Below are 26493 nucleotides of genomic sequence, written 5' to 3'. Positions count from 1 at the left end.
AACAAAATGGCAGACCAAGGGATTGAGATTTTAATCATACAAGGCTCAGATCTAGAACTTGGAGCTCAGGAATACTTCCAATTCAGTGTCTATTCTCCAAGCTGAGGCAGTCCTATGCCCCATTTTGACAGAAGATAGCACAGTCATAGTTGCCCTGTTCCCTAAATTAAAACTGAGCAGGACTCTGTGGGGCTCTGGAGTACAGATCTGTTGTGTGTTCTCCATTTCTTATCTGTAGGATATAGGCTTCATTCAGCCTCCTTGACCTTCCCTGGTTCCAAAAGGCAGATTCAAACAGTTGCTAATCAGGGAAGGGAGGGGATATGGAAATAGATGAGAAACAATCAATTGGTGGTACAGCCTCCAGACAGGGTCTTGGTTCCTATTCAAACAAACATGCCTAACAATGTCTTTGAGTTCTACAGAACTGGAGCCCCCACCCAGGTGGAGGATGGTAACTTCAGACTAAACAGAAAATTCCTGGAGCACAGCCCTGTTGCTTCACCACCAACCAAAAAAAAAAAAAAAAAAAAAGTCACAAACCCTGCAGACCTCACCCCAAATGTTGCCTCCTGTTTCTGGGGACCAGTGATGACCATCCTGTTAGGTTTCCTGTTTGGCCCCTTTCTATTTTATCTCTGAGAGGAGCCAACAGTTTCAAACTAAATTGCTGTTATTACAAGGCTGAATGCTGGTTTCAGGCAAAAAAAATACCTTGACTTAGATCAGGTAGAGAGAGACTTTCGCTCTGCTAGGCAGGCCTATGCCCATGCACAGCAGGAAGAAGTTACAGAAGAAAGAGACCTCTGCCCCAATTCCCAAGAAGTATCTTGAGTATTAAGTCTCTCAGGGGGGAGTTGTTAGGGGAAGCACATTGATTGAAACCACCCACCATGACCAGGCACCATAGTAACCATTTGCATGAGTTGTTTTATGACAGGAGATCCTGATAAGGAATATGGAACTAATAAGCCACTACCAACCGGAAGAGTTCGGGAAAGGGCGAAAGGAGACACCGTGTGTCCGTCCACTTCCCAGAATCCCTCTCGCTAACATCCATCTTGGCTGAGTGATGCGTGCACCACCAGGAAAGACTCTAAATTAGAATGATTGGCCAAACACCACCCGGAAACAAATCCCATCATCATAAAACCACCATACAACCCCAGACTTCGAGCCAGGCGGCAGAGCAGTTCTCCTGGGTTCCCTTACCCTCCTGCTCTCCCCCGGGGTGCCCTTCCCAATAAAATCTCTTGCTTTGTCAGCACATGTGTCTCCTTGGACAATTCAGTTCCGAGTGTTAGACAAGAGCCCAGTTTCGGGCCCTGGAAGGGGTCCCCCTTCCTGCAACACCTCCACCTGCTAATTCAGTTTTCATGTATCAGTCCTTCATCATGAAAGTTATCTGTACCCACTGTGTAAATCAATTAACTTTTACTATTTTTTACTCATCAAAAGTAAGCTTCTGAAGCAAATATTTAAGCCCAATATTTTACCTGTTCCAGCAAAGCTGTTTGCTTTTCCAGAGCTACAGAAATATTTTCATTAATTTGCTCTGAAGTTTTCACACGCTTAACATTTTCTTTGTTTTCTGAAAACATCCTCTTCTTTTGATTATGGCCTTGGGAAGATGAAAAGATCAGAGATGATAATATTTCTTCTAATGAAAGAAACAGGGGGATTTTCTAATTTAGGGACCCATAAGCAAATTTAAAAACTAAAACGTGACCACAGGAGCATTTTTTAGAAAATGTAATTGTATAAAAAATTCCAACAAAAAAAAATCTTAGTACTGGTCTAGAATGTACTTTCCTCCCATCTTACTTAATACCAATTTAATGCTTATTTAATAATAACTAAACAAATTATAGCATTAGATCTTCTATTTACAGTTATTTGAGTGGTCTTACATTATTTTTATAGTTATTCAGGCAGTCCAACATATTTTTAATAGATGACCCTACTATTACTTTTAAGCAATTTAAAATTCACCTTGTTAAATGATTACTCTGTAGCCGAGACAAGAAAACAAATATATTTTTCCTGTGAACTCATTTTTTTCTTGTATTTCATTAAGCTATAAAACACCCTACTTTTAATAAAATTTACTTCTGCTATTTTAATGATTTTATAATCCTAAAACTTCACTGGTTAATTATTTGATGTATTTCTTACACTACATACACACAAACCTGTATGCATATGTATGCTTATTATCTATCAGCTTATACTTGGCATGTGATATATAGGTCAATTCTACAGAAAGAAATGGGTTCATCAACTATTTTAAAAACCCACTCTCTCAACTAGCCTTCTTATTAATAAAACTCCAAAAACAGAAAAGGTGTCAATGAAGCAAACAATTTCTATAAACCACCTTTTAATCCTGTTGTACTTTCAAAGGAAAGTGATTGATTCCTCCTTTGCCAGAACTTACTTCCCTTTGGAGACAGAGGATACCATTCCCCATCACTGCCAAGAATGGTTCAAAAACAAGATACTCTGAAATAATTATTGTCATCATTTACTATTTTCCTGTCTATAAGGATTCTACTGCATCTATATCTGAGATAATGAAATTCCCCCAAGCAAAGTAACTATTTTTAATTTCTCCAAGAGATACATAAGTATTCACTTACTGTTATTACTATCAGTGTCAAGTGAGGACAGCCACTTTGCGTCTAAATTTTCACAACTTAAAATGCTGGAAAGATAGTTTCTATAGGATTCTTCACTTTTCAAAATGTCATCAGCACAGTTACTTGAAATGACTGAATTCACCAACTTAGGTATTTTATCAGCAGGCACAAAAGGGTCATCTGAACTGAAAATTAAAATGTCACTTTGCTTTTTATCATATAACTCAGCACTGGAATTTGCTTCTAAATAGGAAACTATCTTGTCAATTCTCTTATCATCCAAGGTATTTGTTTTTGTAGACTTTGGAATTTGAACTATACCACTCAATACACTGGATAAATGGCAAATGGATTTCAGATTACAATCTTCTTCATGTTCAAAAAAGGATCTTGTTACACTTGCCTGACATTCAAAATGATTTTCAGTAGTATTTTGTGAATCTTTTGCCTCGTGTATAAAGAGTTTCCTGGGAAATTCTACTGTTTTACTTGGCTTTTCACAAGGGTATACAACTTGTTCTTCTGTGTATTCCAATCTTGTTTCCGAATCAGTAATTTCTAGTGGTTTTATTAAATTCTGAGAAAATTCTTTACTTTTTGGTTCACATACTGAATTTTTGATGGAGTTCAATGAGGAAGCATCATTTTCAGAATGTCTACATTTGCTACTTATGACAGCAGTACTTGAATTCTCATTACCACTTGATATATTATTCTCAATTGCTGCTGTTTTTAGTGCTTCAACATTCCTCGACTTATTCAGGATCTCTACTTGCTTCCGGCAACTTACAGGCATTGTTTTCTTGGCTTTTAAAATCTTCCGTTTACTTCCATCTGGACTTGCCATCTTTCATATCCTGGAATGTAAAATACCATATTTGAATGCATTTCTCTAACAGACAAAAGCTAACATTTATTTACAATATTAAAATAATGTTGAGACTATGTGCCAGATTTAGATAACTATTTTTATTGAAAATTATATTCATTTTCATCTGTGTCACTGTAATTAAACGTTGTTCTATAACTCTAACTATATAAAGCCAAAATTTATACTGCCAGTAAACCTTTATTTGATACTAAGTCTGATCATTTAGCAGGCCACTTTTTGTTATGATACCTCACTACTATAACCATTGAGTTCTAATTTAAATAATCCAAGCAGGCCATACTTCAAACATTTTTTCACAAAAACAGATAAACAATGTTTTGCATGGAATATTCCATTTTCTGTATCACGAGGCACCTTTATTAAAGCTTTCCTAATATTCCAATTTCCAAATTAATGGTACTGCAAAAGCTGATTCCCAACAGTTATCAGTATGAAGTGAGCACTAAGATACACAACATGATGTTAGTTCAAATAACAAAACAAAGTTAGTTTTCAATACATTCTTTTTTCTTCAATTTTTTTTCAATACATTCTTAATTCTGAATTATTTGTTAAATAAAAATCTACTACATAGCAGAGAAAAAGAGTATTTATCTGTATTTCCGATTATTCACATTAAGTATTCATATTAAGTCCAATCTAAACCATAGATAGGTAAATGGTTTAGAAGAAAACTGCCAAATTACAAGGCAAATATGAGCAAAATAAACAACTATATAATACATGGTAGACGAGTTACCTAACAAACTATAGAGCACACTTACTAAATTCAAAGACAGAGTCTAAGACCTTTCAAGGTACAAATAACCCAGTGGGGTGGGGTAAGGTCCACGGGATTGCAAAGACTTGGACATAACTTAGCAACTAAACAACAACAAACCCAGCCAAAGCTACCTGAATAATTTTTTGATTTATCCTTATCTATTTTCTTACTTGAAGCTTTCATTGACTATATATATTCTTTTCATTCAGTATATCATTTGATCAGGAACAATTCCAGGATTTGTGAGACCTGAGGCTGAGTGAATCTTACTTAAAAGAAGGGGGAAAAAAAACCCATAAATTCAAATTTCAAAAACCTGTCATGCATACTTAAAAATCAGAAAATCCAGAAAAATAGCACACTTTCATTAAGGGCCTGATACAAGATAAGAGTTCTACTTTCCCTATTTGACTCTATATTTGATTGCCTCTTTATGAATACAGTTTTTGCAATATTCACCATAGGAAAAATGGAGAAACCAAGTCTTTTCTAGAGCAAGGCTGATCAATTTTTAATTCTTTTATTTTGGGGGTTTTTTGTTGTTTTTTTTTTCTTTTCCAAACTTTTTTTTTTTTCACTGAGTATAGTACCTACAGAAAAGTGCACATATCATGTGTACACAGTTAAAAGAATTTTCACAAACTGAATACATCCCTTTAACTAGAATCTAGATCAAAAAGAGAATGATTCATAGATTTATCAATTACAACAAATATACCACACTCTGGTAGGGGATATTCATAATGGCAGAGGTTATGTATGTATGGGGCAAGGGATCTAGGAGAAATCTGTTATTTTCCTCTTAATTTTGCTGTGAGTCTAACTACTCCTTAAAAAGGTTACAGAAATAAAAGAATAAAAAAAATAATAATTCCAGTCCCCCAGAAGCCCCCTCATACTTCTCCCTCTAGTCACTGGTTCCCCATCTCCCAGGGGTGATCAGTAGCCTGCAATCTAACAGCATAGATGAATTTAAGCCACTTTTATATTTTATATAAATGAGATTACATAATAAGCACTTTTTAGTGTCCGGCTTCAGAGAAGGCAATGGCACCCCACTCCAGTACTCTTGCCTGGAAAATCTCATGGACGGAGGAGCCTGGTGGGCTGCAGTCCATGGGGTCGCAAAGAGTCGGACATGACTGAGCGACTTCACTTTCACTTTTCACTTTCATGCACTGGAGAAGGAAATGGCAACCCACTCCTGTGTTCTTGCCTGGAGAATCCCAGGGATGGGGTCACACAGTGTCGGACATGACTGAAGCAACTTAGCAGCAGCAGCAGCAGTCTGGCTTCTTTCACTCTTCCTTATGTTTGTGAGATTCATGCATGCTCTGTTTAACTGTAGATCATTCTTTCTCATTGCTGTACAGTAGTCTATCATTTGAATATGCCACAGTTTGTCCATCTGTTCTGGGCTGATTAATTTTAAACCAAAAATCAGGATGTATACACAATCAACTTCATCTAAAAATGTAAGTTCTTATTGATAATTCTACAGCTTTGTGTCATTTAAAAACAACCAAAAGAAAAAAAATCTGTTCTATTTGAAAGGTAGAGTTCTATCAAAAGGAAAAATATGTATAGCGAATTTCTCTACTTGAATGTGTTATTGAATATATTTCTAATAAAAGTTATCTTTTGGGGGAAAATCTATGAGAACTAAATTCCCTAGTTAAAATTTTAAATATCAAATAATTGGAAAAAATTTCCCCTATCTTCTGGCTTCATAAATTACAATCTTCAGCTTCTTCACTACTCAGATACTCCAGGTGCCAGGCACCACAGAACACATTCCCACCACAATAAAGCTGATAGTAGTAACTGAACACACTCAACAGTGACTGTGAGCCACAAATGTATCCTATTAAAGACAGACCAAGTATATCCCCAATCACAAAATGCCTGAAGCAATTCTTTTGCTAGGTAAAGCAAGGGTAAGATGAAATTAAAATGAGACACAACAATCTTATATGATTACAGTTAAAATATCTTACTTCTGTAAACCTTGCAAACACCAACTAAGGGAACACACTGCTGTGGTCCTTTTCAGGGTCTTTGGAAAAGTCCCAAACTAGCGAAAAGCTGTAAAAACCTTTGAGATAAATATGCTTCTACATTTGGTGCATAAAGACATGTATGGTTTCCCTGGTGGTCTAGAGGTAAAGAATCCGCCTGACAATGCAGGAGACACAGGTTCAATATTTGGACTGGGAAGCTACCCTGGAGAAGGGAATGGCAACCTACCCTACTATTCCTGCCTGGAAAATCCATGGACACAGTAACCTGGTGGGTTAGAGTCCATAATGTCCCAAAGAGTCTGACATAATTGAGCATGCACACACACACACACCAGGAAGATCCCACATGCTGTGCAGCAAACCAGCCTCTGTGCCACAACTAAGCCAGTGCTCTAGAGCCAGCAAGCCATAACTATTGAGCCTGCACCACAGCTACTGAAGCCCATATACCTAGAGCCCACGTTCCACAAGAAGTCACCGCAATGAGACGCCAATGCTTGCTGCAACTAGATAAAGACTACACACAGCAGTGAAGCCCCAGTGCGGTAAAAAAGAAACAAATTAAAAAAATACATGTAATACATATTATAATGTATCCCCAGTTCGGTAAAAAAGAAACAAATTAAAAAAAAAAACATGTAATACATATTATAATGTATCCCCAGTGTGGTAAAAAAGAAACAAAAAAAATATACGTAATACAATATTATAATGTATAATAACATTCTGAAGATACTGAGTATCTCTGATCCATCCACCATTTAACCAAATACGATTAGCAACTTGCATTTACCTATGTTTTCCATACTGTGCCCCTTCTCTCTTCCCCATCCTGAGGTAATTTGTAACCTGATTGTTGAGTTTATATATCTACTGTCTTTTACGAATTATAGTTCCACTACAAATGTCATGAGAAAACAATGAAGTTTGATTATACTTACTTTTGGGCAAAGCATAGTTTCCTAATACTTGTTTTTTCACTCATATTCCTCTACTTTATGCATGTGATTATATACAGCAATACTTCATACATTTTCATGACATTATAATAAAGCACTAGGTCAGTAAAACAAAATTTGTTTGTTCATTTACCTATGAAGGATATTTGAGTCATTTCCATTTTTATCTTTTTTGTTTTTCTTAATAACACTGCTCCTGTGAACATATTTGCTTCAAACTGTATATCTGTAAGCATTTCTTGAGTGGGTTTGTTGGGTAGCAATAAGTTACACAAATTTTCAAGTTCTCAAAAGAGCCAACTTACTTTCCAAAGTAGTTGTACCAATTTACGTCCCTGCAGGAGGTGTGTACAAGTAGCCGTTATTCACATTCTCTTGAGCCCCTGGTATTGCTAGACCTAATTTTTATCAATCTACTTGGACACAGATGTGCATCTCACTGCCTTAATTTGCATTTCACTAATTACTGGTATTTTTTCATGTTTACTGGCTATATCTGTTTCCCTGTCTGCAAAATTCCTGGTTATGTCTTGCTCATTTTTTTCTACTACATTGTCTTATTTTTAAAGAGAACTCAAATTATGACTATACCATATATACAAATAACCCTTTGCTATGAGTTATGGGTATATTCTCTCATTCTGTGGTTTGTCTTTACTAATTTTAATAGAGAAAAGATTTATCGACTACTCCTTTTATGCTAAAAAGTAATCTCTCTTCTTTGAGAACTTCTTCCCTACCCCATGGTAATGTATAAAATACGGAGGCCTACTGGTGGTAGAGATGCTTTCTGATCTAATTTATTGGAGAACATGGAGCTACACTATGGGCTGCACAATGATCACAATGATAAAAATATAAGAGGAATGCAGAACTCAGAATGAACATATAATTGGTATGATTTTTCACAGTGAATTACTCATAAAGTTTACAAAAAAAATACTTCATAACAGTGTGCAACTTGTAGTTGATAAAACTTTAGATAAACCTCTGCATCAAAATGCTTCAGTGTACAAATAAAACTTGTAAAAGGCTCAGAAAAGTACAGCTGACACTTGGACAACATGTGTTTGAAACAAATGGGTTCACTTATACTCAGATTTTTTTCACTGAATATATACTACTGTACTACTGGATTCATCCACAGTTGGTTGAGTCTGAGGAGTGCCAACTATAAAGTTATATGGTGATTTCTGACCGTGTGGAGGGTCAGTAGCTCTAACCCCAAAGTTGTCAAGGCTCATCTGTACTGGTAACTGCCCACAAGGTGAAGAAATGGCTTCCATGTTGTAGAGAGGTTGAGAGAATGAAATTTATTACTGGAAGCATAAAAAGCAATGCATGCATGCATGTGTGCTAAATTGCTTCAGTTGTGTTCAACTCTGTGAGGCACTATGGACTTCAACCTGCCAGGTTCCTCTACTCATGGTATTCTTTAGGCAAGAATATGAAGTGTGTTGTGCCATGCCCTTCTCCAAGGGATCTTCCTCACCCAGAAATTGAATCTGCATCTCTGATGTCTCCTGCATTGGCAGGCAGGTTCTTTACCACTAGTGCCACCTGGGAAGCCCATAACTCAGTCTAATTGGGGAATACTGACATCACCATGCTGACTTTTCAACCAGCTTGAATCCGTTGCTGCAAATAAGCCTGGGGTGGGTTTCTGTGCCCTCCTCCAGGGGATCTTCCCAATTCAAGGACTGAACCCAAGTCTCTTAAGTCTCCTGCATGGGCAAGTGCATTCTTTACCACTAGTGCCACCTGGACAAAGGAGTCTGGCAGGCTACAATCCATAGGGTCGCAAAGAGTCAGACATGACTGAAGCGACTTAGTACGCATGCTCAGTGTACAACAGACTAAAAGAACAATGTACATACCTTAATTTTAAAATACTTTACTCCCCCAAAATGCCAAAACAATTCCAATAGGAATGTCAAAGGTCAATGATCACAGATCACCATAACAAATAAAATAATGAAAAGGCTTGAAATATTATAAGAATTACCAAAATTCGACAGACACCACTGGACAAAGGCTGTCAAATAAATGGTGCCCACAGAGTTGCTCGAAGCAAGCATGCCAGAACCCTTCAGTTTGTAGAAAACATAGTATCTGTTAAGCAATAATTAAGTGCAATAAAGCAAGGTATGCCTGTAATTGTTTGAAAACATTGTTAATTTTAAACTTTAAAAACCTAACCTAATTGCCCCTTTTATTCTATTTTATCTAATGATGTAATTCAGCTGAATATATTGTCCATCTCACCAAATTGTTTTAGATGTTCCTTACAAAATTGAGAATATTTTAAACAAATGAATCTGTCTTTTAGTAGGAGAATTTAATCCAATTTGCATTTATCATATTAATTAATCACACAATAATACTTTACACTTGGTTTTATGCCCTAGATTTTTATAACTTGCTGCTGTTATGTTTTACATTTTCTTATTTATGCTATCTCCATGTCATTTTAGTGTGAAAATGTCCTATTTTTTTAAGGTATACATTTGCTTTCCATAGGTTTACACATGCTTAATAAAGATATGAGCTGTGCTGTGCAGGGCCACCCAAGATGGACAGGTCATGATGGAGAGTTCTGACAAAATGCAGTCTGCTGGAGAAGGGAATTGCAAACCACTTCAGTATTCTTACCTTGAGAACACCATGAGCAGTATGAAATGGCAAAAAGATATGACATGGGAAGATAAGCCCCCCAAGTCAATAGGTATCCAATATGCTACTGGGGGAGAGTGGAGAAATAGCTCCATGAAGAATGAAGAGAATGGGCCAAAGGAGAAATGCTCAGTTGTAGGTATGTCTGGGTGGTGAAAAGTAAAGTTTGATGCTGTCAAGAACAATACTGAATAGGAATCTAGAATGTTGGGTCCATGAATCAAGTTAAATTAAACGGGGTCAAGCAGGAGATGGCAAGAGTAAACACTGACATCTTAGGAATGAGTTAACTAAAATGGACAGGAACAGGCAAACTCAATTCAGATGACTATTACATCTACTACTATGGGCAAGAATCCCTTAGAAAAAAATGGAGTAGCCCTCATAGTCAACAAAAGACTCCAAAATGCAGTTCTTGGGTGCAATCTCAAAAACAACAGAATGATCTCAGTTTGTTTCCAAGGCAAACCATTCAATGTAACAGTAATCCAAGTCTATGCCCCAACCACTAATGCCAAAGAAACTGAAGTCGAACAGTTCTATGAAAACCTACAAGACCTAGAACTAACACCAAACATAGATGTCCTTTTTATAAGGGACTGGAATGCAAAAGCAGGAAGTCAAGAGATACCTGAAGTAACAGGCAAGTTTGGCCTTGGAGCACAAAAGGAAGCAGGGCAAAGGTTAACAGAGTTTTGCCAAGAGAACACAATGGTCAGAGCAAACCCCCTCTTCCAATAACACAAGACACGACTCTACACATGGACATCACCAGATGGTCAATACCGAAATCACATTGATTATATTTTTTGTAGCTGAAGATGGAGAAGCTCCTTACAGTCAGCAAAAAAAAAAAAAAAAAAAAACCAACAACAACACCTGGAGCTGCTTGTGGCTCAAATCATGAACTCCTTTTTGCAAAATTCAGGCTTAAACTGAAGAAAGTAGGGAAAACCACTAAGATGATTCAGGTATGACATAAATCCCTTATGCTTATGCAGCAGAGATGATGAATAGATTAAGGGAATTAAATCTGCTAGAGTGCCTGAAGAACTATGGATAGTGGTTCACAACACTGTACAGGAGACAGGAATCAAAAACATCCCCCCACCAAAAAAGGAAATGTTAAGAAGGCAAAATGGTTGTCTGAGGAGACCTTACAAATAGCTGAGAAAACAAGAGAAGCAAAACGCAAAGGAGAAAGGGAAAGATATACTCAACTGAATGCAGAGTTCCAGAGAAGAGCAAGGAGAGATAAGAAAGCCTTTCTAAGTGATCAACGTAAAGAAATAGAGGAAAACAATAGAATGGGAAAGAACAGAGATTTCTTCAAGAAAACTGGAGATAGCAAGTGAACATTTCATTCAAAAATGGACACAATAAAGGACAGAAAGGGCAAGGAACTAACAGAAACAGAAGATACTAAGAAGTGGCAAGAATACACAGAACCATACAAAAAAGGTCTTAATGACCCATGAACATGATAGGTTCATTCATCTAGAGCCAGGCATCCTGGAATATGAAGTCAAGTGGGCCTTAGGAAGCATCACTACCAACAAAACTAATGGAAGTGATGAATTCCTGCTGAGCTATCTCAAATCCTAAAAGATGATGCTGTTACATCATCTTTGCACTCAATATGCCAGCAAATTGGGAAAACTTGGCAATGGTCAAAGGGCTGGAAAAGGTCAGTTTTCATTCCAATCCTAAAGAAAGGCAATGCCAGAGAATATTCAAACTACCATACAACTGTGCTCATTTCACATGATAGTAAGATAAAGCTCAAAATCCTTCAAGTTAGACTTCAACAGTACATGAACCGAGAACCCCCAGATGTTCAAGCTGGATTTAGAAAAGGCAGAGGAACCAGAGATCAAATTGCTAACATCTGTTGGATCATAGAAAAAGAGAATTTCAGAAAAATATCTAATTCTGCTTTACTGACTACTCTAAAGCTTTTGACTGTATGGATCACAGCCTGTGGAAAACTTTTTAAGAGATGGGAATGTCAGACTACCTTACCTGCCTCTTGAGAAATCTGTATGCAAGTCAAAAAGCAATAGTTAGAACTAGATAAGGAACAAGAGATTAGCTCAAAATTGGCAAAAGAGTACAACAATGCTATATATTGTCACTCTGCTTATTTAACTTATATGCAGAGTATATCATGCAAAATGCAGGGCTGGATGAATCAAAAGCTGAAATCAAAGATTGCCAGGAGAAATAATAACCTCAGATATGCATATGATACCATCCTAATAGCAGAAAGTGAACAGGAACTAAAAAGGCTCTTGATGAAGATGAAAAGAGGAGAATGAAGAAGCTGGCTTAAAATTCAACATTCAAAAAACTAAGATCATGGCATCCAGTCCCATCAGTTCAGTTCAGTTCGGTCGCTCAGTCATGTCCCACTCTTTGAGACCCCATGAATCGCAGCACGGCAGGCCTCCCTGTCCATCACAAACTCCCGGAGTCCACCCAAACCCATGTCCATTGAGTCGGTGATGCCATCCAACCATCTCATCCTCTGTCGTCCCCTTCTCCTCCTGCCCTCAACCTTCCCCAGCATCAGGGTCTTTTCCAATAAGTCAGTTCTTCGCATGAGGTGGCCAAAGTTCTGGAGTTTCAGCTTCAACATCAGTCCTTCCAATGAACACCCAGGACCGATCTCCTTTAGGATGGACTGGTTGGATCTCCTTGCAGTCCAAGGGACTCTCAAGAGTCTTCTCCAACACCACAGTTCAAAAGCATCAATTCTTCTGCACTCAGCTTTCTTTATAGTCCAACATGACCATACATATGGTCATATGTATGGATGACCAGTCACATCCATACATGACCACTGGAAAAACCATAGCCTTGACTAGACGGACCTTTGTTGGCAAAGTAATGTCTCTGCTTTTCAATATGCTGTCTAGGTTGGTCATAACTTTCCTTCCAAGGAGTAAGAGTCTTTTAACTTCATGGCTGCAATCACCATCTGCAGTGGTTTTGGAGCCCAGAAAAATAAAGTCAGCCACTGTTTCCCCATCTATTTCCCATGAAGTGATGGGACCAGATGCCATGATCTTAGTTTTCTGAATGCTGAGCTTTAAGCCAACTTTTTCACTCTCCTCTTTCACTTTCATCAAGAGGTTCTTTAGTTCTTCTTCACTTTCTGCCATAAGGGTGGTGTCATCTGCATATCTGAGGTTATTGCTATTTGTCCCAGCAATCCTGATTCCAGCTTGTGCTTCCATCACTTCATGGCAAATAGACGGAGGAAAAAGTGACAGATTTTTCTTGGGCTCCAAAATCACTGCTGACAGTGACTGCAGTCACAAAATTAGAAGATGCTTACTCCTTGGAAGAAAAGCTATGACAAACCTAGACAGCGTACTAAAAAGTAGAGACATCACTTTGCCGACAAAGATCCATATGGTCAAAGCTATGGTTTCTGCAGCAGTCATGTACGGATCCAAGAGTTGGACCATGACGATAAAGGCTGAGCACCAGAGAAAAAGATGCTTTCCTGGTATAAATCTCACATGGTCATGACATTGCTGGATTCAACTTGCTAGCATTTTGTTGACAATCTTTGCACCTACTCATAAAGAGATATTGCTCTGTAGTTTTCTTGTAATCTCTTTGATTTGTTAGCAGGATAATACTGGCCTTCCTCTTTCATTGGAAAAATTTGTAGAAAATTGCTATCTTTAAACGTTTGTTAGAATTCAACAGTAAAACCATCTGATAATGGGTTTTTCCTTTATGTTTTAATTCAATCTCTTTTCAGATTTTCTATTTCTTCTTGTGTCAGTTTTGTTCATTTGAGTCTTGCTAAGAATTTGTCCAATTCATCAATTGATTGATTGGTATATAAGTGAATCATTCTATAGTAGTCTCTTACAATCTTTTTAACTTTTGCAAGATCAGTAGTAACACACCCTTTCATTCCATATTTTAGTAATTTGAGTCTTTTTCATGGTCACTCTAGGTAAAGGTTTGTCAATTTTGTTGATCTTTTTGAAAACAACTTTTGGATTTCCTTAATTTTACTTTTTTCTTCCTTGATTTTATTAATAATTTCCACTCTAATTCTTACTTTCTTCATTCTATTTAGGTTCAGTTTCTTATTTTTTTTTTTTTATTAAAGTTAAAAGTTAACTGAAGTCTTTAAAAAAAAAAAAGCGGGCACTTATCACTACAAATTTCCTAAGGGAAACTATTTGCACCCGAAATGTTTTGTCATCTTCATTTTCTTTAATGTCAAAGTATTTTCTAACTTCTCTCATGATTTCTTCTTTGACCATCAGTTATTAATATTTAGGAAAGTGTTGTTTAATTTCCTCATGGCTATGAATTTCTCAAATTTCTTGTGCTTCTTCAATTCTAATTTCATTCCACTGTCGTCAGAGAACATACTTTGTTGTGATTTCAGTCCTTTAAAATGTGTTGAAGTTGTTTTACAGTCTAACATAATATCTATACTGGAAATTTTTCTACGTACGTTTGAGAAGAATATATTCTGCTTTCATTTGGCTGAATGTTCAAAAGATGCTTCTTCAGTCTAGTTGGTTCATAGAGTTACTCAAGTCTTTTCTAACTGATCTATTACTTAGAAAGTGTTTTAGTCTCTAACCATTATTGTTGAATTTTCTATTTCTCCATTCTTGTCAGTATTCATTCCACCTATTTTAGTGCTGTACTTAGTTGCATATTTTTCTCATTAACTACCTACAAGACTGCAACTTTTATTATAAAATGTCCCTTTTTACCTCTAATCTTTAAAGACTATTTTGTCTTAAATTAGTATACCTACTCTAGTTTCCTTACGGTTGCTATTCAGAGTTTTTTAAAATCCTTTTACTGTCAACATAATTGTATCTTTCAAACTAACTGTGTCTCCTACAGATAGCATATACTTGGATGCTATGTTTCATTCAGTCTGACAATCTGGTATTTGAATTGTCTAATCCATTCACATTTGATATTGATATAGTTGGATTAATGGCTGTCATTTTATTTTTTGTTTTACATGTTTCATGTCTGTTGTTCCTCTATTCCTTTACTGCCATAGGTATTCATTTTTTAATGCTTTCTATGTGGCATCATTTTAAATTTCATTTTTTTCTGCCTCAATAGAGAAATATAATTGCTATCTCTAATTCATTAAACTCACTTATTAAACCTAACATATTCTTTTGAACTTCCTATTTCTGTACTAATTCTCATTTTCTTACTGCATTAGTTAGAACCTACAGTATGCTATGAATAGGTAGCTGTTAATGGGCATCCGTCTCTCATCATCATTCCTGAAGAGGGTATATGGTTTCACTAACACCATTAAATATAAAATATCCTTCTATTCCCAGAAGGTTTTATCAATATATTTTTGACTTTATCCTTTTTGTATGTTTAGATGATCATATAACCTCATTTTCCCAATTAATTTGTATATTGGTTGAGCTCTCAAAATATTAAACCTAGATTATTCCTGAAGTAAACCTCAGTCAGTCATAATATGTCCTTTAAAAAAAAAAATTTGCTTCATGTTCCTGTATTCAACTCGGTAACATTTTGTTTATGAATTTGTATCAACAGTAAGATGAGTCATAGCTTTTCTTTATCAGGTTTTGAAATCAAAGTTATTCAGGATTCATATAAAAAACTGTTGTCTTTTTTAAAAAAAATTCTGATGAGTTTGTCTTTCCAAGTAGTATTACTCCTTCCTTAAATTCTAGAAATAATTCATCATAATGCCATCTGGGCTTGGAGTTAAGTTTGTGATAAAGGTTTCAATTATGAGTGAATTTTTTAAAATACAGGATCATCCATATTTTGTCTTTCTCTGTTAATTTTGTTTTTCCATACTTCAAAGCTTAACAGAATTCCTGGTTTATAAGGTTCTTCATAATATCCTCTAATTACACTTACAATGTAATCAAGATCTGTAGCGATGTCTCTTTTAATTCTTGATATAAGGGATGTGTTTTTTTTTTCCTTTTCTTGATCACTAGACTTTTATCCATTTAATACTCTCATAGCACTGACTTCCAGTTTTCTATTACATGTAGTGTTCCAAACATTTCATCATTTCCTGTTAGTTTTATGATTCAAGTTTTTCTTTTTGCTGGTCTAAGTCTTTTGTTGGTGCATAGTAGGCTTTCTCTAGTTGTGATGGGTTCTCTTGTTGTGGAGTACAGGCTCTAGGGCTCAAGGGTTTCAGAATTTGCAGCAAGTATGCTCAGTAGTTGTAGCTCATGGGATCCAGAGGGCCGGCTCAGTAGTTCTAGTGCATGGGTCTAGCTGCCTCATGGCATGTGGATCTTCTGGACCAGGGACTGAACCTGTGTACCCTGCACTGGCAGGAGGATTCCAAACCAATGGACCACGAGGGATATCCAATGATTCAGTTTTCTTCAGGCCTGATTTTCTTCCAGATTGAGATGAAAATTCAGATCTTTAACTTTCAGTCACGTTCCTTTTTTTTTTCTTTTGCATTTAAAGCTACAAAATATCCTAAGCTCTACCTTAGTTGAGTCTCATAAATTCTGATGAACCCTCTTGATTCTTATTTGGTTTGAAATGCTTTCTAATTTCCATTGTAATTCCTTCTGTGGAGGTAAATATTGATCTGTCCATTATTTAGAAATACATTAATTTCCAGGCAATTGCAGATTTCCAAGTTGCATTTTTGTTGTTTAAGGTTAGCTTAATTCAAGTCCACTGTAATTAGAGAATCTTCTGAATAATTTCAATCCTGTAATATTTGTTGAGGCTATTTTCATGGCTAATTTTTCCAAAAGGTCCACCTGTATTTGAGTAGAACATGTATTCCAACATTGCTGGGTGCAGTGTTATTCTATGTTGATGTCAACCAGTTCAAATTTCTTTGCTGTGTTGTCCATATTCTTCCAGTTATTAACAGTGTTTTCAGAGTGGTATACTACTATTGTCAATTTGTCTATTTCTTTCAATTAAATCACTCTCTCCCCCTCCTTATAAATCCTCCTCCTTATAAACTTTAAAACTATGGGTATATAATGATTGCATTTATTTTCTGTACTTCTGGTGGTGGACTGGCTTTCTTCATTACAAAATATCTCTCACTTGGGTTGCTTCTTGTTGAAATACTACCCTAATATGTTATCAATACTAAATAAAGTCCCATTGTTATATTTTACATTTAAATTATCAAAATGAATCTAAGATAGGTTGTATAACTTTTAAAAAAAAAAGGTTAAAAACACACACATACACACAATTCAGGAGCCAACCAAGGATCTTAAGATTCAAAGAAATCTCCTATCACAAGTAAAAAATCAGACACTATGATGTGCCAAGGTTACTGTTAAGGGATATACAGTGATCAAGAAAATGACAAAACATGACCAACTTGTGTCAGGTCTTACAATGAGCATGAATATTATTGCTACTCTAAGTGAGGTCCATGGACCAGCAGTATTAACATCTTCTAAGTGCTAGGAGAATTTTGCTTTTACTTAAAAATTTTCTTTATCTATGTGATAGCATAAAATTAAGCAGTATAAAATGTTCACAACGAAATAGCTGGTTGTCAACACTCACTGCCTAAGGCAATCACTTTTAACTAACATAACTTTTAATTAATCTCAGTATTTTAAAATATGCTCACTCGTACTTCCTCAGTTACAAATTTTAGCCACTATCATGGTCCATACTTACAAATGAGAATTTAGCTCTTTTCTGTATCTATACACCTTTTTATCACATATAATTAAATCAATACTTGAGTTGTTACAAGCAAATAACCAGAGAATCATAACTGCATTATCTTTTTTGTATTTCCTTTTTCCTAAAGCTATCAAATTTTATCTCCAAATTTCCTACAAATTTAGCCTTCACTTTTTTCAAACTCATCAAAACTGCCATACACCAACATCCTCCCTTATTCTCCACTCGCTTTAAGGTCATGTTTAAAGATCATTTCTTCAGCAAACATCTTTCCCTAAGAGAACTACTTCCTCATCTGAATTTCCCATTAGAAATATATATTTTAGTCATGATCTTTGTGGGCTGAGATGTGTCTTATTTTTAAATTCTCAGCGAGATGCTTTTCATGTAGAAGCTTTATTTAATGCTGCTACTTTTTCCTTAATAGAGGACCAGAACAGACTCCAGTAACTTGCAGTAACTATACCATAAGCAGCACTATACACCGTAAAATCTCAAACATATACTAATGGTACCACATTTAATAGATACATATAATACCTCTAATTATCTATATACAAACACCCCTTATACCCCTAGAAATTTAATAAGAAGCTCAAAAATTAACATTGTATTCAATTATCTACCCAATTGAGACAGTCCACTTCCCTCTAGAATGGCCTGACTACAAGCTTTCTGTCCTACTTCGATTGGTAAAGGTAAAAAGGGATACGAAGTTACCTGAATCTGTAGTAATGCATTTGAAAGGTGTGGGTCGAGGTTTAATTAAGCCTCAGAGAATAGAATAAGTATTTAAATGATGTAAGAATATAAAATAGAATAAGATAGAATATGGTTATTTGTATTTTATATGTAATAATCTCATTCAACTTAATGAGAATACTCTCGTGCATTTAAAATCAAAGTTTATTTTTATTTTTAACAACTATGTTATTTAAAATTTGATTACATCAAATGAAATACATCTGTACACATCCGTTATAACAGAACTACATGATATGCACAGGCAACAATGCAGGGATCATGCAATATTTTCAGACCAGAATTCAAGATACCACGTAGAAAGTACATACAGTAGAATTGAAGATTGAGATGAAGTACAAGAGTCAATAAGGAAAGCAGAGCAGAAAATTCAAGATGTACCTAGATACACCAGTTCTTAAAGGATGCAAATCATTTCCAATAACACTGTTCATGCATTTCTGTTGAGGCAGAAGTCAATCTTAGGAGGATGTAGTCTGTAAAAATCTGCAGATAAGACTGAGAGTTAAGTAGATTAATTTGATTATGGTCAGACTCAACATTTCCAAAAATATATTGAAAGATGAATAAACTAAGACATACTTCAGAAGAGCTGAATTCAGTGTAATTAGTCCTTCAGCCGGACGCTTCATTTTTGTTTTTTCAATAGCTTTCCTGTGATATAAATTATCTTGAATGTTCTTCCCCATTTGGCAAATACTTATGTCGCAGATCATTTTACTGGCTATAAGTAAATACATGACAAAATCATCATGAAAAGACTATTAAATCCCAATTTAGTATAACAGCCCACTTAACTGGATTTCACATAATTCTTCTATTTTTTAACATTTTGTTTCTAATGAATTATTCAGTACGATCATCTTTTCCTAGGTCTTGACCATACATAAGTCTTTAGAGCAGTGAGTACTAGCTCTTCACAAAAGAAGCAACACGTGCTGGCTTACAATGTTTGAAATTTCATCTTCAACCTAGAAGTCAGTTTTACAGGCACAGTGAGATTTTAGAGAGAAAAAGTAAAATAACTGCTTCCTCTGTACAGAACACATTCTTGAACTTTGCCAAAAAGGAGAAAGTAGGTGGGGGAGGGGCATTTGGAGAAAGTAAGTGGCGGGGGGCGGGGGCCGAGAAGCAGGATATGGTCTTTTGTGTTTTGTTTTGTTTTTAAACTTACTCAAAAACAAACTGTGTTAAAGAACCACGCCTGCTGGTACACGGCTTTCATCCTTCAATCACAGCATCCCTACACGGATGAGCTCCACAGGTGTACGTCACACGTTTGTGCTCCAGGTGCTTTAATTTAAAAAGGCATTTGGGCATCAAATGTTCTAGTGCCTTCGAACAACACACATCAATGAAAGCCTCCCCGCCGCCAGGACAAGAACACAACTTCTGCCCCCTGGTTTCTTCAGATAAATTATAACTAAAACAGCTCCTGGGAATGTTGCAACGCAATCCCAAAGATGGGGCGAGGGACTACATTTTCTCCGTCAGTTTCTAAAAGTAGTCCCGTCGGGCCCCAAGCTCGTACTTACTCGCCGAGTACCAAACCCTGAGGGGACGAGCCTCCGCGACCCCGACTTGCACACGCCGCCGCCCGCTCCTCCCGCTTCGCTCGCCGCCCGCTCCGACAGCGGGAGGGGACACGTCCTTTCGCCCTTCGCCGGCGTCTTCCCAGCCAGGTCGGCGCCCCAGCGACTCCATACGCCTTGGAGTCAACCCAGCCAAAACCGCCCGGCTCGCGCAGCGCTCCGAGGCTTCCGGGGACCGGCCCTCAGGAAGGCACGCGGCGCCAGAGAAACTGCCGTCCCGGCCAACCGCCGCTGGCGCGCGGCTTTCGCCCGGTTCCAACGTACCTAAAGCGGCGCCGCGCTGCAAGCTCTAACTCCGGGGACTGCAACCGCCGGGCACAATGACGCTCTCCGGTGAACTGACTGAGGTAAGTCTCTCTGCGCCCACCTCCGACGGACTTCCGGCCAATGGCAGAGCGCACTTGCGGCAGCCCAGCCAATCAGAGGCCACCTGGTGGAGGGGGCAGGGAAGTGGAAGTCGGCTGAGGGGTGCGGAGAGTTCGCCTCCAGGCGCGCGACTTTCTGTCAGTGTGTTGTATCATTCGCAAGTCGCGCGACCAGGCTCCTGCTCCAGGCCTTGCATTTGAGTGACTGAAAGTTTTCCGAAAATCACTATTTACAAAAACAGGTGGCCCGTCTGCAGGCATTTAAAGTTTTAAAATACTTCAAAAAAATTCCGTAGATCTCGATTTAGGTTTTTTTTTGACAACTTAAATTTTGAGACACAGGCCAGTGGTAGTATTTTTTTGCGTTTCCTAAACGGAATTGCCACGCTAGGCCGCGTCAAACGTCAGACCTACTTTGCTCCCGGATAACCGCTTTCTTAGTGATTAAAGTGAATTCTCTAATTAAGCACCCTCGATCTAGTTTAAGGGCTCCTCATCACAGAGCTGCCTACTTTGTACTAGTAACTACTGGCTACGAGAAAAAAGAGCCAAAATTGGACGATCTAGAAATAGATTATTCATAGAAATAAGTACTGTAATCCAATTGGTTCCCAAAAATGTGGTCCAGGGATCCCTGGAGGTCTATAAAGTCAAGCTATTTTCTTAACAATTGGAAGATGTTACTGGCCTTTTTTATTCTCATAATCTCAAGAAGTTAAATCGAATTTTCCAGAAGCTTCTAGGAAATTAACCAAGTCTTTTGCTACAAGTTGAATGCAGAAACAGATATGAGAATCCAGCTGTTTTATGTCAAACACTAGGGAAACTGGGGAAAATGTAAAATATTGCTATTCTTTGCAGTTTTTTGATTCATAAAATAATTTTTCTTCTGTTTTATTGAGATATAATTGACATGCAGCCTTGTATAAATTTAAGGTGTACAGCATTATGATTTGACTTACCTTGAGAAATGATTACCACAATAAATTTAATGGATATCATATATAAATACAAAATTAAAGAAATAGGAAAAGTTATCTGTGTGTGTGATGAGAACTCTTAGAATTTACTCTTTAAAAACTTCATATATTTTAGTTCAGTTCAGTCACTCAATCCTGTCCAACTCTTCCCTGTCCATCACCAACTCCTGGAACCTACTCAAACTCATGTCCATCACGTCAGTGGTGCCATCCAACCCATCTCCTCCTCTGTCATCCCCTTCTCCTCCTGCCTTCAATCTTTCCCAGCATCAGGGTCTTTTCCAATGGGTTGGTTCTTTGCATCAGGTGGCCAAAGTATTGGAGTTTCAGCTTCAGCATCAGTCCTTCCAATGAATATTTAGGACTGATTTCCTTTAGGATGGACTGGTTGGATCTCCTTGCCGTCGAAGGGACTCTCAATAGCCTTCTCCACACCACAGTTCAAAAGCATCAATTCTTCCATGCTCATCTTTCTTTATAGTCCAACTCTCACATCCATACCTGACTACAGGAAAAACCGTAGCTTTGACTAGACAGAGCTTTGTTGGTAAAGTAATGTCCTTGCTTTTTAATATGTTGTCTAGGTTGGTCATAGCTTTTCTTCCAACGAGCAAGCGTCTTTTACTTTCATGGCTGCAGTCACCATCTGCAGTGATTTTGAAGCCCCCCAAAGTAAAATATCTCACTGTTTCCATTGTTTCCCCATCTATTTGCCATGAAGTGATGGAAACAGATGCCATGATGTGATGGGACTGGATGCCATGATCTTAGCTTTCTGAATGTTGAGTTTTAAGCCAACTTTTTCACTCTTCTCTTTCATTTTCATCAAGAGGCTCTTTAGTTCTTCTTTGCTTTCTGCCGTAAGGGTGGTGTAGGTTATTGATATTTCTCTCGGCAGTCTTGATTCCAGCTTGTGCTTCATCCAGTCTGGCATTTTGCCTGATGTGTTCTGCATGTAAGTTAAATAAGCAGGGTGACAATATAAAGCCTTGATGTACTCCTTTCCAGATTTGGAACATATAGCAGTGTTGATTGTATTTAGCATGTTGTATGTTACATCCCTATTCTTATTTATCTTATAACTGGAAGATTGTACCTTTTGACTTGGTTCATCTTATTCCTACTGCTTCCCTACCCCTTTTCTTGCAGCCCCCACCCCACCCACAAATTTGATCTTTTGAGAAAATAGCAATTTTGAATATAGTTAAAGAGTATATATAGAGTTGCTGAGAGAGAAGGGTGGTGTGGAAGAAGGGTGAGACAAGTGAATTGGAACCAAATAAGGAATTTAGAATGAATTCAGTCACATTACTGAAATCAGGGATGATTGTGGTAACATTATTACATCCTTACAGATGTCAACTGAAAAAAGTGTACAACCTGAGAGTTGAGAAATATGTTTTATTTGGGGCTTTACTGAGGATGTAAGCCTGGATACAGCCTCTCAGATAGCTCTGAGGGACTTTTCCAAAGAGGTAATGGAAGAGCCAAGATACATATGAGTTTTTTACAAAAAAACAAGTAATAATTTAGGCTTTATGGGCCACCAGGTCTCTGTTATAATTACTCGGGTCAGCTCCTGTAGTGTGAAAGCAACCATAGGCAATATTTAATTGAATGAGCATGTCTGTGTCTCAATAAAACTTTATTTACAAAAACAGATAGTGGCTCTGATTTGGTCAGCAATCCATAGTTTGCAGAACCCCAACAGTCAACAGCATGACAATGATTCACACTTATGTTTCTTTTAGACATTTTATAATTATAGCTTTTATATATAGATCTAGATCAATGTTGAGTTAATTTTTGTTGATAGTATAAGGTAGGATCAAGGTTCACTTCTTTGTTCATACTATTTTTCTCATTTCAATAACATTTTTGAAAAGACTGTTATTTTCCCTCTTTGAATTGCTTGAAATATTTACCAAAAAGCAATTTAACCATGTACAAGTCTATTTCTGGACTCATTGTTTGTTTCTATTGATTTATATAATTATCCTCATGCCAATATCCCATAGTTTTGATTACTGTGGCTTTATAGTAGGCCTCTAATTTAGAGAGTATAAATCCTCCAACTTTGTTCTTCACTTTCAGAATTGTTTTGCCTATTCCAAGTTCTTCTCATTTCCATATAAATTATAGAATCCACTTGTCACTTTACATAAGAAAACCACAGTGATATTGATTTTTATTGTATTGTATATGTAGACAGGTATAGAGCATGGACATCTTAACAATATCGAGTCTTCCAATCCATGAGTAATTAACATGTATATGTAATTTTTATTAAAAATATTAGTGGTAATCTTCTGAGGGCTGAGATTATAGAATATTTTTGTTCTTTTTACTTCTCTGTCTCAAAATATTATTTTAAAAATATTTAGTTAGACCAAAAAAAGATACTAATTTTGGTTATGCAACAACTCAATTTAATTTGAATGATTCAGAGACAAGTAACTATAGTAGAAAAAGAGAGGATAATTGTTTCTGTCTTTCTAACTAAAATAGAAGATTCATTACCAAAAGAAACAAATTATTTGATGATGTGTCCTGTGTCCTTAGCAACTAAATTTTTAAAAAGCAACTGAAGAAAAACAAGAATGGGAAACTGCATATTCATCACACCATGAAAGCACCTTCATCCGAATAACTTTTTTGTACACTGTGCATTCATAATCTATTTTCTCTTTTGAAAGCAAAAGAAATATGCATTTCTAACTTTCCCCATTGAAAAATCCAAGAAATAATGACCAATCTAATGGCAGTGAACTCCCCCAAGTTTCAGTCTTTGTGTTATTTTCTACTCCAAGAAGCTTGAGCTTCTAAGAAAAATAGTTGATTCCAGTTCTGAGCAGGAAAGTACAACTTAGCCTGGAGCATCAAGAGGCGGGGAATTAAATTTTACCTTTTAAATGGAGGAGTATTCTAGAAATTGTAGGTTGATTTTAAAACCATCACCACAAAAAATAAAAATAAAAAAACTATCACCACAAACCCATTAAATGATTTTGACTTTTTAAAATGTACCTAATGACTATCTGTATGCATCCTTATAAAACACAAACCATATACAAGCATATTCTACACAGTAAAATTTGAAATCCCCTGTTCGCATCTAAGGGCTTCCATGATGGCTCAGTGGTAAAGAATCTATCTGCAATGCAGGAGCCACAGTAGATCCAGGTTGGATCCCTGGGTCGGGAAGATCCCCTGGAGGAGGGCATGGAAACCGACTCCAGTATTCTTGCCTGGTGAATCCCACAGAGAGGAGCCTGGTGGGCTATAGTCTCTAGGGTTGCGAAGAGTCGGACACAGCTAAAGCGACTTAGCATGCACACACGCACGTTCACAACCAAACTTAGCTACAATCCCACTCTAAGCTTCCTACCATGACTTTACAGCTTTTTCCTACTTAAACACACATATATACACACATCTGTTCACAGGGCATGTACAAATTTAGAGCTTTTATTAATAAGTACATGAATGGGCCCATCCTACCATTCTGTTTATCAGTCAAGACATAATACCTTGGGACTTCCCTGGTCCAGTGGCTAGGACTCTATATTCCCAATGCACGGGGGCCTGGGTTCAATCCCTGGTAGGGAAATAGATCCCACATGCTGCATGTGAAAGAATCTGTATTTCGCAACTGAAGATCCCATGTATGGCAACTGAGACCTGGCGCAGCCAAATAAATAATTGCTGTTTTTTTTTTTTAAAAGACATAATATCATGACATTCTTTCCATGTCTGCATTAACCTAGCTCATTCTTCTTAAAAACTAGGGCACCATATTCTGTTGTACAGATGTACAGTAACTTATTTAGCTGATTCCCAACATTTAGACCTAGCACGATGCTCCCTCCTACTTTCTTTTATACACATTATACAATGAATACCCTTCTGTCTTGTTCCCTTGTTCTGTAAATTAAGGAACCATAAGTGGGAAAAATGCTTTAATAAATGGTAACTGTGTATTAAAATTTGGCAAGAATTGCCAAATGTTGGATTCACAGGAAAGTTGGTCTAAAAGGGAAGTTGTTCCAGGAAGAAGGACTGGACTTTTATCGGTTAGGATGTTTTGCAAGTAACAGAAAACCCAAAGTAGCCCAAACATTAAGAAAAAAGTACCAGTTGAAAAATAACATTTCCTTACATCTCCCTAGTGCACTGACTAAGATCCTGTGGATTCAGAATAACTTGAAATTTTGAGGTGGAAGCACAAGGTCATTTAATGATAACAGCTTCGGCGAATGTGTTAGCTCTGTGGCAGTTTAAAAAGAGGAGGGGGAATTTTGCCCCAATTTCTGGCAAACAGAAGATCAGAAGCCCAGCAAGACCTAGGGCTTTAGCTCCTCCCACCCCACCCCCAGCCCTGCCACCTCCCACACCCATCCCCGCCCATCCCTTGCATCTACCCCAAGGTCCCAAGGCAGCAGGGATTCCTCCATCCCTATGCCCTGATGGCCGCAGGCATCTGTGGGCCTGGCCTCAAGGCGCAGAGGCTGCCCTGTCTGGGTTGGGCTGAGGTGAACCCCCACCAGGCTGCAGAGGACATGGGGTCTTGGGGTGATATGCTTGGTGGAGCAAGAACAAAGGTGACCACTGGAAGGGCACCCAGGGCAGAGAAGGCTGGTCTAGGCTGGCGTAAGCTTGGCCATCTCAATATCAAGCCAAGTTATCACACCAATCCAGCACCTGAGGTGACTGACTGGTCCCAAACAATGTGAATGAAGCTTTTCAGGGCCCGGAGTGAACTGTGGCAATTATAGTTGGGGCACTGGTGGCCCTTGAGTCTTGACACTGGAAGCCAGAGATAATAGAATAGCATACTGTGTTGGGCTGGGCTTCCCAGGTGGCTCAGCTGTAAAGAATCCGCCTGCCAGTGCAGGAGATACGAGTTCAATCCCTCGGTCAGGAAGATCCCCTGGAGAAGGAAATGGCAACCCACTCCAGTATTCTTGCCTGGGAAATCCCATGGACAGAGGAGCCTGGAGGGATACAGTCCATGGGGTTGCAACGAGTTGGACATGACTGAGTGACTAACACACGCACATACACACTCACACACACACTGCATTGGGCCAATAGGCGGTGCCCACCATCCTTGAGGGAGATTTGCTGGCCATTTATGAAAAACCTGTACATA

The 26493-nt window shown here is 37.6% G+C and overlaps 1 protein-coding gene across 3 annotated transcripts in view; it reads right to left on the bottom strand.

Moving 5' to 3' along the window:
* Positions 1–20358, bottom strand: part of ATF7IP2 (activating transcription factor 7 interacting protein 2) — a 68571-nt gene extending 48213 nt beyond the window's left edge. For 2 of the 3 annotated variants that reach the window (XM_043914298.1, XM_043914299.1), the window contains exons 1-3: positions 20261–20358; positions 2640–3496; positions 1497–1621 (exon numbers count right to left, since the gene is read on the bottom strand). In XM_043914298.1, coding sequence (XP_043770233.1) covers positions 1497–1621; positions 2640–3486 — 972 coding nt within the window. In that variant the 5' untranslated portion in view covers positions 3487–3496; positions 20261–20358. The remainder of the gene's footprint in view (positions 1–1496; positions 1622–2639; positions 3497–20260) is intronic. The other variant, XM_043914300.1, reaches the window with a different exon arrangement.
* Positions 20359–26493: the final 6135 nt, after the last annotated feature.

The sequence above is a fragment of the Cervus elaphus genome, chromosome 10, assembly GCF_910594005.1.
Source record: "Cervus elaphus chromosome 10, mCerEla1.1, whole genome shotgun sequence".
Lineage (NCBI taxonomy): Eukaryota > Metazoa > Chordata > Mammalia > Artiodactyla > Cervidae > Cervus > Cervus elaphus.
Note: the sequence above shows the minus strand (reverse complement) of the source record. Positions and strands in the feature narration are given on the sequence as shown.